Here is a 19,077-nt window from a genome sequence, read left to right as displayed (position 1 = left end):
GGATGCAGTTCCTATTAAAAGCAGTTGGGCCTACTGAGACCTGATGCTGTAGCTTGTATCAGAATCTAATTTAAATATCCAATGGGAGTCTGGGCTGTCCAGGGCCCAGCAGCAGCAGCAAGACACGATGAGGAGCCAACTTCACAGAAGAAACTGTGATAAGTTTCAGAGCTTTGGTGCTTTGAACTCTGGAGACGAGGAGGAGCTGGATCCCCTCCCCCACATACATCCCTGGCACCACAAGGAGCCCTTGGGCCTTGTTAGGCCCACCCCCCACCCTCGTACAGTGAAGACAGAATCTCCAGCCCCTCACTGCCAGCCACTCAAGATTCCAAATTAAATATTCTCATCCTTCTGTCTAAATCCATCCAAGACTTTGCTTTTCAAAGTTCTTTAACTTCCTCCAGCCCTGCAGTCACTCCACCCAAACCCTGTTTCTTTGGCTCCAGTGGTCCCCACTCCACATTCCTGTCTGCCCCCCGCACCTCCCCCCACCCCCCCATAACCCTTGACACCCTTAACTATCAAAAATCTGTCTAACTCTGCCTTGAATAAATTCGATGATCCAGCCTCCACTGCTTTCTGGGGAAGAGAATTCCACAGACTAACAACACTCAGAAAAAAAAAATTCTCCTTCTCTCAGTCTTACAGATGGAGACCTCTTGTTCCTAAGCTGTGCCCCCTAGTTCTAGACTCCCTCACAAGAGGAAACATCCTCCCGGTGTCCACCCTATGAAGTCCTCTCAGGATCTTATATGTTTCAATAAGATCACCTCTCATTCTCTTAAACTCCAATGGGTATAGGCCCAACCTGTTCAACCTTTCTTCATAGGATAAGCCCTTCATCTGAGGAATGAGTCGAGTGAACCTTCTCTGAACAGCTTCTAATGCAATTATATCTTTTTTTCCCCCCAAATATGGAAACCAAAACTGTAGACAGTATTCCAGATGTGGTCCCACCATTGCCCTTATTCAAGTCTCTTTAACACTCGTTTATTTGACCAAGCTTTTCATCACCTCTCCTACCATCTCCTCCTTTGACTCAGTGTCCATTCTTCCATTGCAACGCACCCCCTTCCCCTCCGAAACACCTCGGAACAATCTTCTAGGTTAAGGCCCAGTGTAACTCCAAGTTGTTTGAATGGACTGCTCTGTTCCCAAGCCCTTGTACATCAGTGGCAGTGACTGAGAGTAGCTCAGTTTTGCAGCAAAAGCTTATTTTTTGACCTCGAGCCACTTGGGGAGCTCAATGTAGGGATCAACTGGAGCATAAGAACACAGAAGACACATCCATAATACATCGAGAACACCAATGCTCAACCCAAAGACAGACAATTCTATGTATTAACAATATAATATTCATTTATTACTAGTTTGCACATTTTTGCTTTTTGTTTCTAAAAAAAAGATGTTTATGTAGTGGCAGTCATACAAAAAAATACCAAACAATCCCCCCTCCCTCAAAACATGGCGCTGGTCAGAGCTGTTCAGACATAAATCTATATTGAACACCAACTAGAAGAGTTTGGCAGTGGCAAGGGAAGAGAAGGGGGTTGGCGAAAGGGGTCATTTAAAGTCTAACAAGGTTTTAGCTGAGGAATACCCCATGATGAGGAGACTCATTTTATAAGGCCGAGTGAAAGATTGGGGGGAGAGGGGTGGGTTAACGGCCCTGTATTTTGTACAAGCATCATTGATTGGTCTGGGGCCCATTGGCTGATGAATACACAATAAAAATAATGTAAAAAAAAAATTCTGGGAGCATATTTGTATTAAATGGTGCTGGGAAGATTCCCAAAGAAAAGATTGTTTTTTTAGGAAAAAAAAAGAGGAATATTGTCGGATGGGTAAGGGGGCAGTTTGGGACACCCCAAAAGATATTTTGCCTCCAGGGGCATTTCTACACCTTTCCCCTCCACGCCCCCCAGTCACAGAGATGAGAAGGGCAGTATGGAGTGCCACAGTTTACATTTTCACCAATGAGTTGTTGCGGGGGAAAGGGTAGTCATTTCCATTCCCCCCCCCCGCCATCACCAGGAGGCGCCGAGGAGGATGCTTCCAGCGGGCCACCTCACTGGGGGAAGGTGTAATAAAAGGAAGGGCAAAAGGTGAGAAGGTGCGAAATGGATCAAGCCCCAGGGCCAAGTCTAGTCCAGGCACGGGCCTAGACAGCACTGTGAATAAAGATTCTTCCTAGTGTTCAGTTGCATCTTTATAATCTCACCCTCGGCTCATCTGTTGGTTCCGAGTAGGATTCTTCCTCTCCAAACCTTAAAACCACAGCACCTGGCTTCAGCCAGGAACACATGATGACCTGGACTTGGGGATTTCTCCCCATTACAGTGGCCAGCGCTAGGAGTCATTCCATTCCATGGAGACCCAAGACCGGCCTGAGAGAAGAGCTCATACACAATCTTACGGTGGTAATTCAAAAGGAACCTTCTCATGGAGGGTTTTGTGCTCCCTCGGCCATTTTGATTGGAAGTAACTGTGTAAAAGTTAAACTTTGTGCTTGCATTAGGGGGCTCGGAGGCAAGATTCTTCCATTTAAGACACGGGGATTACATCACCCCCCCACCCCGTAAAACTCAAAGGACTTTGCCCTTAGGAATGCTGCAAGCCCCTCTTCCCATCTAACTGAAGAAAAGCCTGGCTTTAGGGAAGACATTGTTAATGTTGGCGGCAAGGGGAGGGGAGGGAGAGCACGAGCAAGAGGACGAGAAAGAGCAAGAGCAAGACGAAAAGAATTTACAAAAATAACTTTCCCTTTTTTTTTTAAAATGGAAATCCAGTTTAACGTTGCTCCAGAGACTGACACAAGCTTGGGCCCAAAGATCCGCCTCTCGAGAGCGTCCCCAGCCTCGAGTGCCCGTGTGCCACGAGCGCTCACTCCCGCTTGCGGAGGATGACGTACATTATGCTGCTGAGCAGCGTCAAGGGGAAGCAGATCCAAGCCAGGATGTAAGAGGACCCGTACCCGTTACTCTGGTCGTTGTAGTGGAAGTGGACGGTGTAGACGCTCGCTGCAGTCATCACGCAGAGACCTGGAACAGGACACAAACACCGTTAGACAGGGCAAGACAGCCTCTGCCTTGGCAAGTGGCAACTGCGCAAACATTGAAATCATCAGAAATACACCTCAGCGGGAGTAAGACATTTTCCCGGTTTCTCCAACATCACACTGCTCTCTGTAGGATAATGGAAATAATGTATTTAATACAGCCAGACTTTGTGGGGAGATGTAGGATAATATATTTAATACGGTCAGACTTTGGTGGGGAAGATGAATGATAAAGAGTTGACTTAAGGCTTTGTCGAAGAAAAATGATGATATCAACTCAGCAATGTTGAGCTACATCACTCCACAATGGCATGGCTGCATCCGAGCTCCCATTGCGAAGATGACTGCGGACTCAACTTCCTCTTCTTCAGCACACAGTTATGCCATGTCTCAAAGCAGCAGATATAGAGTGTATAAAGGGACAAGGAGGAGGATGGCAAATCAAACCAGAAACTATAATCAATGACACAGTTTACATGATTTACCAGAACTCCAGCCGGGGGAATCAGTGTGGATTCATGACCAGGACCGCAAAGGCCAGGTTTGGAGGTTTTAAAAAATAATTGAGGTTTTCCATTCCATTACCCCGAGCTCTGGGCCCCTTTTCACGTGTTGATCACTTTCATAGGAAAGCTTCCTGAAACCAAGTCTTCAACTGGCCTCCAGTCAGGGTGAACCAACCATGGACACGATTAATTCAGGGTTCAGATCTATCTTCATAACCTCTAGGAGGTCAGCTCAAGGAAGATGTCATTAGACATAGGAAGTATGTTGGGACGGGGGTGGGGGAGGGGATGGCAGAGGTGAGGGGAGTGTTTCCAATATACAGAAGGGAGGGTAAAGGCTGAAAGCTAAAAGCTGCTCTTCTTGTGACAAAAAGCAAAACAACACAATGATGCACTTAGTTTTCAATGCAGTTTGAGGATGGCAATATTCATAAATTTTGCTTGACCCCTTTGGTACAAGTGTGAGGTTTATGTTTTAGGATGGTATCTGCAACTTTAAATGTAGGTAAATGAAATGAGTCATGGGACTTATGCTAGAGTTGGTCTAACAATAAATCTGGGTGGTTTAATTGTTAGATGAGAGTCACGTGGTGTCACTGAGGTGGAGATGCCAAATGTTAACACTTGGGGACAATGACAGTTGTTTTTAAGTCCACAATGAGAAGGCCCCAAGTCTCCTAAAACCCAGAAAGGTGTCGTCAGTATCGAATTGTAAATATTCGTACCAGAACCTGTCCCTTTATTTCTAAAATGAAAAGCAATGGTAATAAGAGGTCACTGATTAGCATTTCTATTTGGATACAGGGATAGTTTGTTTCCTGTTGCCATGACATGGAGGGTAGAGATCAGATTACAGACTGCCCTATAAACCCCGAATATGGTTTTCAACCTTCCAGGATTGGCCTGGAGGTTCCAGGGATTGAAGATCAATCTCCACGATATAGTTCTGTGCAATCCTGGAGTAAAATCATACAGACATTAAAAAAGATAGTTTTATTAAAAATTTCTTTGAACATCTTGCTTTACCAAATATAAAATCATTGAAAAAGGCGGGGGGAGGCGGGGTAACGACTGTTTGTCTGACCAGTCAGGCATCATTCAATTGGTTAATGAGCCTTTTTGCTTTCTAATTGGCATAGGAAGGCAGTGCATCACAAAAGATGGATATGTTGGCCAACTAGTGGCTGGAGCATGGGGGCAAGTCAAGCGGTGAAATCTGCAGGAATACATTTAATCACAGTTGGCAACCCTAACCCAGAGAGATCACAGACAGAAGAGCAGTTGGAGCTTTTGATCTCGAGGGATCTGCAGCCGACTGAGGAGGAGGAGGAGGAGAGCAAGAAAGCTGGATGTTAGCTAGATCTGCACCTTAAGCAGAGAAAATGCCGACCAGCGTTCACCATGTGAAATGCAGGTAGAGCTCACACCCAGTCTGAAAACCTAATTCACGAGCAGTTAAAACATGGCTGGAGGGTTTGCCTAGTTGAAGTTGGAGGAAGGATCCCCAGGGAAATCTCTCATGGTGAAAGACAGTATTGGGAAAGGGAAAGAACAGAAATAAACTCTTGGGAGCTGCAAAACACTTTGGATGTCTGCTTAAGAGACTGAGTAACGTAACAGAATTGAGGTTTTCGGTTGCAAATTAAGGCAGAAAGGATCAAACGCTATTTGAGTTTAAAGTATAAATTGCATATGAAAAGAAGAGTGTTTAATTAATAGTGCTATGTCTTTAGTCATTGATACAGTAAAATTTCCTTTAAAACATGAAATCTTGATGGTTTCAATAGCTGGAAGTTTAAATTTCTCTTTAAACCATTACTGGTCTCTATAGCAATCGTACCACCTTTGTCAATCAGTATTAATTGCCCTGGAATTTTAATAGGTGGGTGGAGTGTACATGGAATGTGAATTTTTAAACAATTCATTCATGGGATGTGGGCTTCGCTGGCCAGGCCAGCATTTATTGCCCATCCCTAATTGCCCTTGAGAAGGTGGGGGTGAGCCACTTTCTTGAACCGCTGCAGTCCATGTGGTGTAGGTACACCCACAGTGCAGTTAGGGAGGGAGTTCCAAGATTTTGACCCAGCGACAGTGAAGGAACGGCGATATATTTCCAAGTCAGGATGGTGAGTGGTTTGAAGGGGAACTTCCAGAAGGTGGTGTTCCCATGTGTCTTCTGCTTGTCCTTCTAGATGGTAGTGGTCGTGGGTTTGGGAGGTGCTGTGAAAGGAGGCTTGGTGAGTTCCTGCAGTGCATCTTGTAGATGGTACACACTGCTGCCACTGTGTGTCAGTGGTGGAGGGAGTGAATGTTTGTGGATGTGGTGCCAATCAAGCGGGCTGCTTTGTCTTGGATGGTATCGAGCTCCTTGAGTGTTGTGGAAGCTGCACCCATTCAGGCAATTGGGGAGTATTCCATCACACTCCTGACTTGTGCCCTGTAGATGGTGGACAGGCTTTGGGGAGTCAAGAGGTGAGTTACTCACCACAGGATTCCTAGCCTTTGACCTGCTGTTGTCACCGCAGTATTTATGTGGCTAGTCCAGCTCAGTTTCTGGTCAATGGGAGACTAGATGGGGTTGAACAGTATTTTCATTCCCAGCGTGTGTGTGTCGCCACCACAGCCGAGATGGCCCAGCCGAGATTGCTTTGCACATGCGCAAATCATTCCATAGCGCCTGGGGTGGAAAACTGCCAGTATCGATGTGCGCATGCACAGATGTTGTCACTATGCATCATTGATGAAGTGTTGAGGTGAGATGTCCCCTACCCAACTGCTGATTCAGAGGTGGCCATAAGACCCAATGGATAAGGCACTGACATCAGTATAAATCATGTGATGTTATCAGAAGGCTGCAGGTTTGTGTCCTGCCTTGGTCTGTTTTACACTGATAGTTGGTTTAACCTCACGAAATGGAAACCCATTCGCACTCATGAGCTGAAAGCGCTGATTTTCCTGCTGAACATTGCAAGGCTCCTTAATAAAACTGTATTTTCTTTCTGTTTCGTGAGTTCATTTCTCACTCATCTTTGTATTTGGTTTAGTTTCTAACAAATAAACAGGATCCAGTTCACCCCAATAAATTAATGATTGGGGTGCCTCTAATTCCAGTTTTCCATGTACACCTTTGCTAGTGTTTCAAGTGACTGCATTTGTCAGGGAATGTCTAGGAAGCAGTGAACTTTTCTACCTGGGGTTTCCGAGGATGTGCATCTTTGATATTTTAAATAAAGGGACTGCGCTCTGACTGAATTCTTTCATCCCATCTTGCAACTGTAGCCCCCAGGTGGTCTTTCAAGAGTGAATGTTGCACCAACTTACAGGAGAGCAGCTGAAAGAGTCCAGTGAAGATAAATCGATTCCCTTTCTTCAATGAGAAGAGCTGGCAGATGAAGATGAGCAGCCCGCAGCAGGAGAAGATCACAGCCAGCACCATGCCGGCCTGAACAGTCTGCAAGTATTCTGGAGGCAAAACAGATCAAACGTTACAGGTCACCACATGACAAAGGAGCCTCCTGGAGACCTTTAAATTAACCAGCTGCCTCTGGTTTTAAGTAGCAATCAAGAGCACTTTTCCCACTATATTAATAACAAAAAAGAGTATGTGGGAGATTCTAGCCTCTTCTCTACTCCTGGCCCTATCTTTCCCAGAGCTGGTCCCAAAGCTGCACCACCATCAACATCAACATCCATCCTATGGTCCAGCGGCCCCTCAACCAGCATCTCGCGAACCGCAAATGGTGGGGGGGTTATGAGCTCCTCCGCCTAAGAGACCACGCCATGCACCGGAACTGAGACCCAGGCAATGTCCAGCCCTTCCCTTGCCCCGCTCTCTCTCTCTCTCTCTGGGCCATGGGCACCAGCTGATGGTCACTTCACTGAGCCTTCTGTAACCAGGGAATATGGAGAGTTTGGCTGAAATCTCAAGTGCCCAGCAACTGTCCCGTTATGTTCCAAGCCTGTTCATGTAAAGCCTGGCCCTGACCACGAACCTAGCAGCGATGCCTCCACTGTTGAGCTGCAACCTGTCTGAGCCCAACCCTGTCACCTTGGCACTGCAGAGTGACATGGACTCCAACAGCAGCCACCTCAAGACCTTAGCTTGTACCTCCATTGCTTCCTGGCCAAGGTCCATGAGCTGGAGTGGCTCAAATGAAGTAATGGACTGGTGAGCACATAAAATAACATTTTTACAAAGCACTTCTTAAAAAACCCCCCCACAGTTTTCCATGTCTATATAATGCATTACATGTTGATCTGTTATGTGAGCTTTATTAATTATACTGAATGTTGTTATGTTGTTTTGCTTTTGTTGGCATCTGGAGTCGCATTAATTTTCAAGTGTTAAAATAGCGTCATGTCAGAAAATAATTTAGGAAGTGCTGGTCTAGACTGAGGTTGAACGACTAAGGTGCTAATAGCTTCCCTGGAAGGAAAAAACAATGTACTTGAAAAACTTAGCAGGTCTAGCAGCAGCTATGGATAGAGAAACAGAGTTAACGTTTTGAGTCCAATACCACTCTTCAGAACTAAAGAGAGGAAGAAACGTGAAGGGTTTCATGCTGTGGAGAAAGTTGGTTGGGGTAGGGGGTGGTGGGGCAAGAGTCAGGTGGGGCAAAAGGGAAGGTCAGGGATATGTTAGAAGATGAGGGGGATTAAATGACAAAGATTTCATGGAACAAAAGGCAAAGAGAGTGGCTATTGTAGTAGTAAGGGAACAAAGCATGGGTCCAGAGTAGGTGTTAATAGCAGGATAAAGGACAGCACTGTCTGAAAGCAAAACATGTCAACAAGATACAGAGGGGGAGGGGGGAGACAGACTTCATGGTCTGAAGTTGTTGAACTTAACGTTGGAGTCCGGAAGGCTGTAAAGTACCTAATCGGAGGATGAGGTGCTGTTCCCCAAGCTTGCATCGTGTTTCACTGGAACATTGCAGTGGGCCGAAGACAGGGATGTGAGCACGAGAGCAAAACGGTGAACTGAAATGGCAAGAAGCCAGGTGGTCAGGGTCACACGTTCGGACTGAACGGAGGCGTTCCGCAAAAAGCGGTCACCCAGTCTGCATTTGGTCTCCCCGATGTAGAGGAGAGATAGCTTCCCCCGATGGCCCACGTGGTTAGCGTGCTCTCCAGGTGAGCCGCCTTGAAAAAAAAGTGAGCCTGGGGCCCTGGATTCGAACCCTGCTGATGTCAGTAAGGGCCCCCTTCCAGAGCGGAAAAGCCTCTGCCAGGACTCCGAGTGTCACCAAACCTTAAGCTAATTCACCTGCAGAGGTGGAACCTGTGGAAAACAAATCTGTGAGGGGAAGGAAAGGAGAGACAGACACTGTCTGCAGGTCACATTCAGTTATAAGCCATTCCCTAGATATTGTCAACTCTCAAGAAGGTATTATCCAAAATATTCTACAGACAGCAATGAGAAGACTCGTCCCTTCAACACAGTCAAGGTTTAAACCCAGAGTATGCAAATTAAGCATAGCCCCTTGTTTTAGTAAGCAAAATCTAAATAGCTGCTCCTCGGTCCCTTCTTCGTTTAACCTGCAACTTTAAAAAAAAATATTTTCACGGGATGTGGGCGCTGCTGGCTAGACCAGCATTTATTGCCCATCCCTAATTGCTCTTGAGAAGCTCCCTTCTTGAACCGCTGCAGTCCATGAGATGTAGGTACACCCCCAGTGCTGTTAGGGAGGGAGTGCCAGGCTTTTGACCCAGCGACAGCGAAGGAACGGTGATATATTTCCAAGTCAGGATGTGTGAGGCTTGGAGGGGAACTTGCAGTTGCAATTATAGCCCATTCAGTGACCTTATTTCAGTTCAAAGAGTGCACAGCCCCAGAGTTACCGATCGAATGTTGATTTGCTCCCTGTAAATGGTGATTGTTGCTCCAAGTGACCAGCGGGTGGCACCAGTGTGTCACTGTGTTAACAAGCCAGGAAAAATGTTCCAGGCTAAGTCAGGAATTTCCTGCTCAGATTATATTCAAGGAGAGGAACACGCGCCAGAAAAACAAGACAGTCTGAGAGGAAAACATTGGCTGCAGTTCACGGGGTGAGAAAGCAGGATGTACGCAGCTCGAGAAATTTGGAGAAAAAAGAATGTGTTTGAGACTGAGGGTCGGAATGTGCCAGAAGAGGGGGTGGACGTGGGCGGAATGGGAAAGATCCAGAATGTCGTTTGTGAGGGGGAGAGGGGAGTGCACCTGCGAGAGCGAGGGGAGGTGGGGAGCAAAGAGAGGGAGATCGAGCCAGGGTAACCAACTCGTGAGATAAAATAACAGACCCTTTGGCTTGGGGGGTGGGGGGGGTGGTGAGGAGAGGTTGGTTGTGATGGGGGTGTTGCCAGTGGCTACCAGGGGCAGTTATGGTCAACAGCCACAGTGTGTACACTTTAAAATAAAAGAGGTAAACTGCAAGAGGAGGCACCTAGGCTCAGTCTCCCACAGGCTACCCCACGAACATACGAAATAGAAGAAGGAGACCATTCGGTCCCTCGAGCCAGCTCAGCCATTCTATACTATCATGGCTGATCTGTTTTGTATTTCTAAACCCACGTTCCCATCCACCCCCTGATAACCTTTGACTCCCATGCATAAACAATTAAAATCAGGGGCAATCCCTTAAAATGCAAGACGCCCTCAAGTAGCCATATAAATACTGTGGCTACAGGAGCAGGTCAGAGGCTGGGAATCCTGAGATGAGTAACTCACCTCCTGACTCCCCAAAGCCTGTCCACCATCTACAAGGCACAAGTCAGGAGTGTGATGGAATACTCTCCAGTCGTCTGGATGAGTGCAGCTCCAACAACACTCAAGAAGCTCCACACCATCCAGAACAAAGCAGTATGCTTGATTGGCACTTCACCCGCCACCTTAAACATTCACTCCCGCGTCCACCGACACACAGTGGCAGCATGGTCACCATCTACAAGGTGTGCTGCAGCAACATACCAAGGCTCCTTAGACAACACCTTCCAAACCCATGACCTCTACCACCTAGAAGGACAAGGTCAGCAGATAGATGGGAACATCACCACCTGGAAGTTCCCCTCCAAGTCACTCACCTTCCTGACTTGGAAATATATCGCCGTTCCTTCACTGTCGCTGGGTCAAAATCCTGGAACTCTCTCCCTAACAGCACTGTGGGTGTACCTACACCACATGGACTGTAGCGGTTCAAGAAGGCAGCTCACCACCACCTTCTCAAGGGCAATTAGGGATGGGCAATAAATGCTGGCCTAGCCAAAGGCACCCAAATCCCATAAAAGCATTAAAAAAGTGACCTCAAATTTGGGGGGGGCGGCGGGTGGGGAGCTGAGTACAGATGAGTGAGCAAGGAGACAGAGGAAGGAAGGACATCACAGATGGTGGGCGGATAGGGAGAAGCCATGAGTAACAGTAAACTGACCACAATAGGCATGTCAAGATAAGCTCAAAGATCCCCCTCCTCCCCCAGGGAGAGCACCGACTCTTGCTGTTGTTCAGGATCGAAAGGTGCTGGCACTTTTATCTGAGTATCCATCCTGTAACTGGACACCTGACCAGTGAGGGTCAGAAAGCCATTTGATCTCACCAACCCTCACAACCCAAGCTGACCCGCTCTATGCCCTATGTCAACGCCCACTTCCCAGCAACAGCCAGGGGCAAGAAGCAGATCATCAGGCCCTGGTTGAGAGTCTCTGTCACCAAGCTGCCATCTTAGATATGCCTCGTTCCTCCTTTCATTCTGTCATGGGACGTGGGCATCGCCGGCAAGTCTGGCATTTGTTGGCCGTCCCTAATTGCCCTTGAACCACAATAGACATGTCAAAATAACCTCAGATCCCCCTCCTCCCTTGTGGGGGCACCAACTCTTGCTAGTGTTCAGCCTTTTAGAGGGCAGTTAAGTGGATCTGGAGTCACACGTAGGCCAGATCAGCTAAGGGTGGCAGATTTCCTTCCCTAAAGGGCATTAAGTGAACCAGATGGGCTTTTACAACAATTGATGATAGCCTCATGGTCACCATCACTGAAACTAGCTTTCAATGCCAGATGTATTAATTGAATTTAAATTCCAGCTACCATCATGGATTCCCAACCCCGTGTCCCAGACCATTAGCCTGGACCCTCTGGATTATTGTCCACTGACTTTACCACTACGCTACCATCTCTCATTATTCAAGAGCTAAGACATGATTAGAAGCAGAGTTACAGGGGCTGTGGGCAAAGGCTCTTGGCACTAATGTGATATCCCGCACCCCCCCCTCTCCCAGTCCACGGCCCAGTGAGGTGCGAGATCCAAGAGCTTTTCTCAAACTTACCTTCCTTGTCTTTATAGACAATGTCTTCACAACTGCTGTTCTGATAGAAGCAATGTTTCCAGATGTCTGTGCAGTAATCCTTGCCTATCCACCAAGCCTGGGAACGGGAAAAAAAAACTGTCACTACAAAGACCAGCAAATGGGGCACAGAGGAGCTGGAAATACAAGTCACAGAGCAACAGGAGCTTGTGCTGGGAGTTGACTGTGACGTAGTGAGCTCCCTAGCCCAGCTACAACATCCCTTCATCCCCTTAATTGCCAGAATCTTTTGCCGTCAAGCAACATCAGAGCAGGTGGATTCAATACTTACATTGTGAGCTGTGGAGATGAGGAGGAGGATGATAGCAGTCAGATGCAGGAGAAAGATTGAGGTTAGCAACAGCAGCATGGTGGATCCAAGGAGTGGTCTTCAAAATAAGTGCTATACAAGAGTAACACTGCAAAAGAGGACATCACAGTTAGGACATTATACAAGCAAAAAATATATTATAAAATTATAAATAATCCAGTTGTTAACTCTTCTTTTTAAGTCTGGTAGATGTGCCCTTATCCCCATGACTCACTAAACCTTTCCCCAAATATCCAGGTAACATCCCGAGCCCAGGGATCGATGTGAAAGCCCACACGGTATATGTGAGCGACTGGCCACACTACTCAGCCTCACGTTGGAAGATAGTTAGAACATGGCCCCTCCCACCCCTGCTTGCCAGTCACCCTCCCATTACCGTCATAGCAACGGACGTCATCAGCCTCAATATGAACGCCCGACAGCCTCCAACATACAGTTGGTGCTTCCCCCGATTATTCAAACACAACCGAAATAGAAATACTCGGCTGAAGCATTTGCATATGTATCAGATCTCACTACACACACACAAAACAATTACTCGCGAGATACTAGCGTCTCCCAGTTGGTCACGTCGCTAGGCTGGCACTGTCTCCAGCCCCAAAGGAAAAAAGCCAACAAGTTGACAAGCCCCTGTAAAACTTTGAATGAACAATTAAATATTTCTAAGCAGTACATTAAGGCCTAAAGTGACCAAGCTTGAAGAGCTCATAGCCAACAGCTCCAACTGTTATACACCCCAATGTGCATCCTTTGCTAACACATTCCTCCCCCGACCCAAAGAACAATTGAGGAACGGAACAATCTTCCACAGGCCTTAAACACAATGCCGTCCAAGGATTCATTTAAGGAAAAACTGTCAGACTATTTTTGGATTAACATGACCATCGACCGCGCTCATTGTGTACGTCTTGTGAAAATCGCCTTGTGGAAGACTACTAAGTGCCAAGTAGACGCTGACAAATTTGTGGCAGAGCGTCTGTGGATAAGGAAGACCAGAGGGAAGATTGAAACAAGTGTGAATTCATTTGACAGGTGCCTCTGCATCACAGCTTGACACCACTCAATACTCGTAACCTGACCTGTCATTGGCATCACAGACCCACGAGTCTGCCAGTACTTACTATGAGCACTGTCGCCTCCTGGTGACCAGATGACACCAACAACCCATGAGATCTAATCCCACCCTGGCAAATATTGCGACTAGGTTCGATAAAGCTTGCAGACGGACTCCGAATTCCGTCATATCACCAATGAAGCAAGAAACAGAAAAGGAAGAACTTGCATTCCTACAGCACTTTTCACAACCTTGGAATGTTCTGGAGGTGCTTTGCAGCCATTGACCTGGTTTAGGAGTGTTGTTGCTGGCTGCTTTGCAGCAAGCGTGATGATTGGCAGGATGTGACGAGTGGTGTGCCAAAGGGATCAGTCCTAGGGCCTCAACTCTTTACAATTTATATAAATGATTTGGATGAAAGGGCTGATGGTAAGGTTGCTAAATTTTCTGACGACACAAAGGTAGGAAGGAAACTAAACTGTGAAGAGGACAAAAGCCAAAGGTAGGTTAAGTGAGTGAGCAAAGACCTGCAAATGGAGTATAATGTGGGAAGCTGTGACATTGTCCATTTTGGCAGGAAGAATAAAGCAGCTCATTATCTAAATGGTGAGAGATTACAGGGCTCTGAGATGCAGAGGGATCTGGGTGTCCTAATGCATGAATCACAAAAGGCTAGTATGGAAGTGCAGCAAGTGATTAGCCAAGCTAATAGAATATCATTCATTGTGCGGGGAATTGAATACAAAAGTAGGGAGGTTATGCTTCAGTTATACAGGTTGCTAGTGCGACCACATCTGGATTACTGTGTACAGTATTGGTCTGCTTATTTAAGGGAAGATGTAAATGCATTAGCAGTTCAGAGAAGGTTTACTAGTTTCCTCTCCACAGATGCTGTCAGACCTGCTGAGTTTTTCCAGGTATTTTTTGTTTTTGTTTTGGATTTCCAGCATCTGCAGTTTTTTGCTTTCGACCAGATTAATATCTGAAATGGGCGGGATGTCTTATGAGGAAAGGCTGGACAGACTAGGCTTGTATCCACTGGAGTTTAGAAGAGTAAGAGGCGACTTGATTGAAACATATAAGATCCTGAGGGATCCTGACAGGGTGGATGTGGAGAGGATGTTTCCTCTTGTGGGAGAATCTAGAACTAAGGGTCACTGTTTAAAAATAAGGGGTCGCCCATTTAGGAAAACTCTTTTCTCTCAGGAGGGCTGAGAGACTTTGGAACTCTCTTCCGCAAAGGTGGTGGGAGCACAGTTCTTGAATATCTTTTAAGGCAGAAGTTGATAGGTTCTTGATAAACAAGAGGGTGAAAGGTTATCAGGGGTAGTGTGGAGTTGAGGTTAAAATTAGGTCAACCACAATCTTATTGAATGGCAGAGCAGGCTGGAGGAGTCGATTGGCCTACTCCTGCTCCTAATGTACACGTACACACACACACGTACACACACACGTACACGTACACACACACGTACACACACACACACGTACACATACACACATACACACACACAAGTACACGTACACACACATACACGTACACACACATACACACACACAGAGGAATGAGACAAATAACCAGAAAATCTCTGTGTTTGGATGTTGCTCATGGGGTAAATATTGGGCCAGACTCAGCGGAAGACTCCCACGAGATCCTTCAAACGGTGCCATGGGATTCTTTTAGCCAACTTCTCATACGAAAGATGGCACCCTCAACAGTGTGGCACTACCTCATTACTTCAGGAAAGGGAACCTGCCACCCTGATTGCATTTGGTCTACATCTGGTTCTTGCCCTCAGGCGATGGGCGAGGCTGCCTTTCAAGTGCTGCCCACATGCCAACCTGTGACAGTAAGTTCAAGGAGCTGGGTGTGGACAAGGTAGGACCCAACAGAACTGGTGAAGGGGGTGAAGAGTAGTGCGCAGATTGTGTCCACTGTGGGGGAGAACAATCTTAACAAGCCATTTAAAAACCTCTTAAGCCCTTAGAAGGAGGTAACCTGCAGAAGTTGCCCCTTTACCAGGTGCTGCTGTGAATGACCATCTCCGAAGAGGAGATCACCAAATCCTCCGTCGTGCCAACCCCATGAATTTATTTGGCGGAAGCAGCCGAGGGGGTCAATAAAACGTCGCCCCTTCATCTCAGGCAAGAAAGGAGCATTGCGAGAGCTGGGCATTGGCGAGACCACATCTGGAATACTGTGTACAGTTTTGGTCTCCTTATTTAAAGGGAGGGACATAATGGCGTTAGAAGCAGTTCAGAGAAGGTTCACCCAACTGATTCCTGGGATGAAGGGGTTATCTTGCGAGAAAAGGGACAGGTTGGGCCTGTATCCATTGGCGTTTAGAAGAATCAGAGATGATCTTACTGAAACATTCAAGATCACAAGGGGGCTTGACAGAGTGGGTGCTGGAGAATATTTCTGCTTGGGGTGGGGGTTGACTAGAATCAGCGCACACTGGTTAAAGATAAGAGGTCTCCCATTTAAGACCCAGATGTCTTTTCTCTCAGAGGGCCGTGAGTCTTTGCAATTCTCTTACCCAGGTAGCTTGACTCCCTGAAGAAGAGAGTCATACGGACTCGAAACGTCAACTCTGTTTCTCCGCAGGTGCAGTCAGGCCAGCATTTTCTGCTTTTTTTGCCCCCTCCCAGATTCCCAGCATCTGCAGTATTTTGCTTTTAGCTTAACTCCCTTGTTAGCCAAAAATCTAAGGTGGAAGGTGGAATGTGCATTTGAGGCCACAGTCAGTTCAGCCATGATCTTATCAAATCGCAGAGCAGGCTCGAAGGGCCTACTCCTGCTCCTAGTTCATATGCTCCTTGAGAGGGCACATGGGAGGAGGTCACTTAAACTGTCCAATCTGAAACAGCAGTGGCTGCAATGGGACCTATACATCCTTGGCGTATGCCTTTTGTTGCAGTATTGCCTGCATGCCATAACAGACAATGACATGTACCTTTAAGAAGATGCACTGTGACATCTCTGGGACATCATCACGTGTGAGGTTGGAGTATAAAAGTACAGCCTCCATGTTAGATGCTCACTATTGCCTGTGCTCCCTATTGCAAATGCTTACTACTGCCTGTGACCCTGTAACAGCAAGATTATGTACATCTTATGAGTCAGGCATATAATCAAGTAATCAGCCTCTGTTAGGACCCAGGTCAGCTCAAGGTCTGTGCAGAGCTGTATATAGTTGTTGCTAGTGATGAGTTTCAGATACTGGTGTTCAACCAGAACCCCCATCAGTATCAATATCTCACTTAGTCTAGAAAGCAGAGAGGCAGATCCCTTGGGGTCTACATCGAGGTGTTCTACACCTACGGGGGCAGCAGACTGCGACATATCATGTCACCTTCCCCCATTAGTCACCATTCCTGCTGAGAGATTCATCCTGGGCACAGACACAAGTAGCCAATCGTCGGATGTCTACACAGCAAGAGGGGAGATTGGTGGCCTCTTCGACCACACAGAGTGCGAGAGGAAGGATCAGGGTGAAGCCACATGTGACATCCATCATTGCTCCCCGAGCGTGAGCCAACAGCAGCAACTGTGGCCAATCTCTCTTTAGAAGAGAGCACGGGTGGGAGGAGCAAATTCCCATCCCATAATCCTGTCCAAGTGGCCAATCCACAAGCAAGAGCCTCAACAGGGCATTTGCTATTGATCCAGCAGTCACACTGTCCCCACACTCATGCACTATCCAGAACCAGTCAATGTTCACCGGTAGTCAGCAGGAACTGACTTTAGTGCCAGAGCACCGGGCCAAGAATAAAATTAACTAACTTAATTAACTAACTAAATTAACCACGATCTGTAAGTTCCCCTCCAAAACACTCACCATCCTGACTTGGAAATATATCGGCCGTTCCTTCACTATCGCTGTGTCAAAATCCTGGAACTCCCTCCCTAACAGCACTGTGGGTGTACCTACACCACATGGACTGCAGCGGTTCAAGAAGGCAGCTCACCACCACCTTCTCAAGGGGCAGCTAGGGATGGGCAATAAATGCTGGGCCAGCCAGTGAAGCCCATGTCCCATGAAAGAATTTTTTTTTAAAAACTCAGCACACACCTGGAATTGAACCATTCCACAAGTGAGGAATGTTGGTATCTGGTGAACTCAAGGATTTTCTTCACAGGCTGTGTAGAAAAGGTTTAAAAGCCACCATTTCCCCGGAGGACCCCTGCACCTAATAAGAAATCTCCCATTACCATTATCCTATGCCTGCAGATTATGGGGCTATTGGCAGTGACCACATACTCTGCACAATGCGTTAGGATACATTAACCAATGCACTCACAGTGGCAACATGGGGTAGCTTTTGGTCCGCCTTTAGCCCCTGACTCAGCCTGTGCCCGAGCATTGGTTAAAATTGGTCCTCGGGCCTCAAGGACATTTGAGGCCATCCTCAACAGGTGTTGAGTCACCTTAAATATGCGACCGAGGGCCCCAACGCTCGGTTCTGGCTTCCGCTCAAGGGACCTACAAAGATAAAGGGGCCCAACCGCTGAGCAAGGATTGGCCGCAGCCCATCCCACTGCTAACGTGTGCGCTCCACGCCCGAGAGTCCGGCCTAACATCGACTCATCGCAACCCCTGGGCTTTTGCGACTCCAGCGCTCAGCCCCAGCTGCTATGGTTTCACTCCCCCTCCTGCTGCTGCCCGACTGGGGAGCTGGGAGTGGGGCTGGTTCCTGCGCTCACGCCTGGACATCTTCAACCCTTATCCTCCTGGAGAAGGGGAGATTTTGTTCAGGATTTCGTCCCACTGAATCGTTTTAACCAATGCCTGCGCACTGGCGGCTGGAATCAAGACCCTATTGAAATGGAATTGGGGGCGGGGGAGAAAAAACACTCAAAGGGAAGTGAATCCAACGTACAAAAGCGAATTTGCATTTAAGTAAAAGGAGAGGCGGTGTGGAGATGACAAAGGCACTAAGCCCTGGGTGGGGTGCGGTGTGAGCAGTCAGTAATTCTAACCCAACTGAAGGCCACATAGATTAAGGGAGGATGTTTGTAATGTTTTTTTTATTGTACTGAAGCACCTCGTCGCGTGCAACATGATCTACGTAGAAAATTTGAATATCATTGCATTGTGATGGCCGTTCTGAAGTGTTTTTATCATGTTCTTTTAGATATTTTACGAACAAAGTATCTTTTTGCAAAAAGGAAAAAGGAAGAATTTCGAATAGGAAATGTGACTTCCAAAAGATTCCTGGCAGCAATTAAACCCTCGAACTGGGCAGAGGGATGAGATGGTCGGTCTCCTGCAAATACAACCTGGGCTGTCGGGATGAGAACATACATCGTCCCCCCCTCTCCTCATCTACGAGGGTCCAACACAACATGGCTTCGAAACGGCTTTGACTTAGTAGCTGGTGAGCACAGGCATACAGGGCAACGGACTGCTAGAAGATAACTCCTCGTGACAGGCACAAGTGGGGATATTGGGTATTTGATGGTGCAGTTGCAGCAATTGCTGATATAAGACCTGTTTTGGGGAGGTGGGGGTAGGGGCAGCTGAACCTAGGGACAGCAGGAGGCCATTCAGCCCCTCAAACCTGTTCCACCATGAGAAGATGGTGGTGATGTCACCGGGCTAGCAATCCCGAGGCTCCGGCTAATGGTCTGGGGGGAAACGGGGAGGGTTCAAATCCGACTGGTGGAATTAAAGCTCAATTAATAAAAAGCCTGGAATTGAATGCTAGCCTCAGCAAAGGTGAAACTATCATCGGTTGTCACAAAAACCCATTTGGTTCACTAATGTGCTTTAGGGAAGGAAATCTGCCCTCCTTACCTGGTCTGGCC

The 19,077-nt window shown here is 47.2% G+C and overlaps 1 protein-coding gene across 1 annotated transcript; it reads right to left on the bottom strand.

Annotated features, from left to right (window-relative positions):
* Window positions 1-1,344: 1,344 nt before the first annotated feature.
* Window positions 1,345-12,539, bottom strand: LOC144669617 (peripheral myelin protein 22-like). Its single transcript, XM_078532157.1, has 5 exons — window positions 12,426-12,539; window positions 12,173-12,299; window positions 11,863-11,959; window positions 6,889-7,029; window positions 1,345-3,044 (listed from the first exon to the last, which is right to left on the bottom strand). Exons 2-5 carry the CDS (start codon window positions 12,248-12,250, stop codon window positions 2,887-2,889), a joined length of 474 nt encoding a protein of 157 aa, XP_078388283.1. The 5' UTR covers window positions 12,251-12,299; window positions 12,426-12,539; the 3' UTR covers window positions 1,345-2,886.
* Between the last annotated feature and the right edge of the window lie 6,538 nt (window positions 12,540-19,077).

Source organism: Cetorhinus maximus, chromosome 29 (assembly GCF_964194155.1).
Source record: "Cetorhinus maximus chromosome 29, sCetMax3.hap1.1, whole genome shotgun sequence".
NCBI classification, from domain to species: Eukaryota; Metazoa; Chordata; class Chondrichthyes; order Lamniformes; family Cetorhinidae; genus Cetorhinus; species Cetorhinus maximus.
The sequence above is the reverse complement of the archived record's forward strand: the minus strand, read 5'-3'. Positions and strand labels throughout refer to the sequence as shown.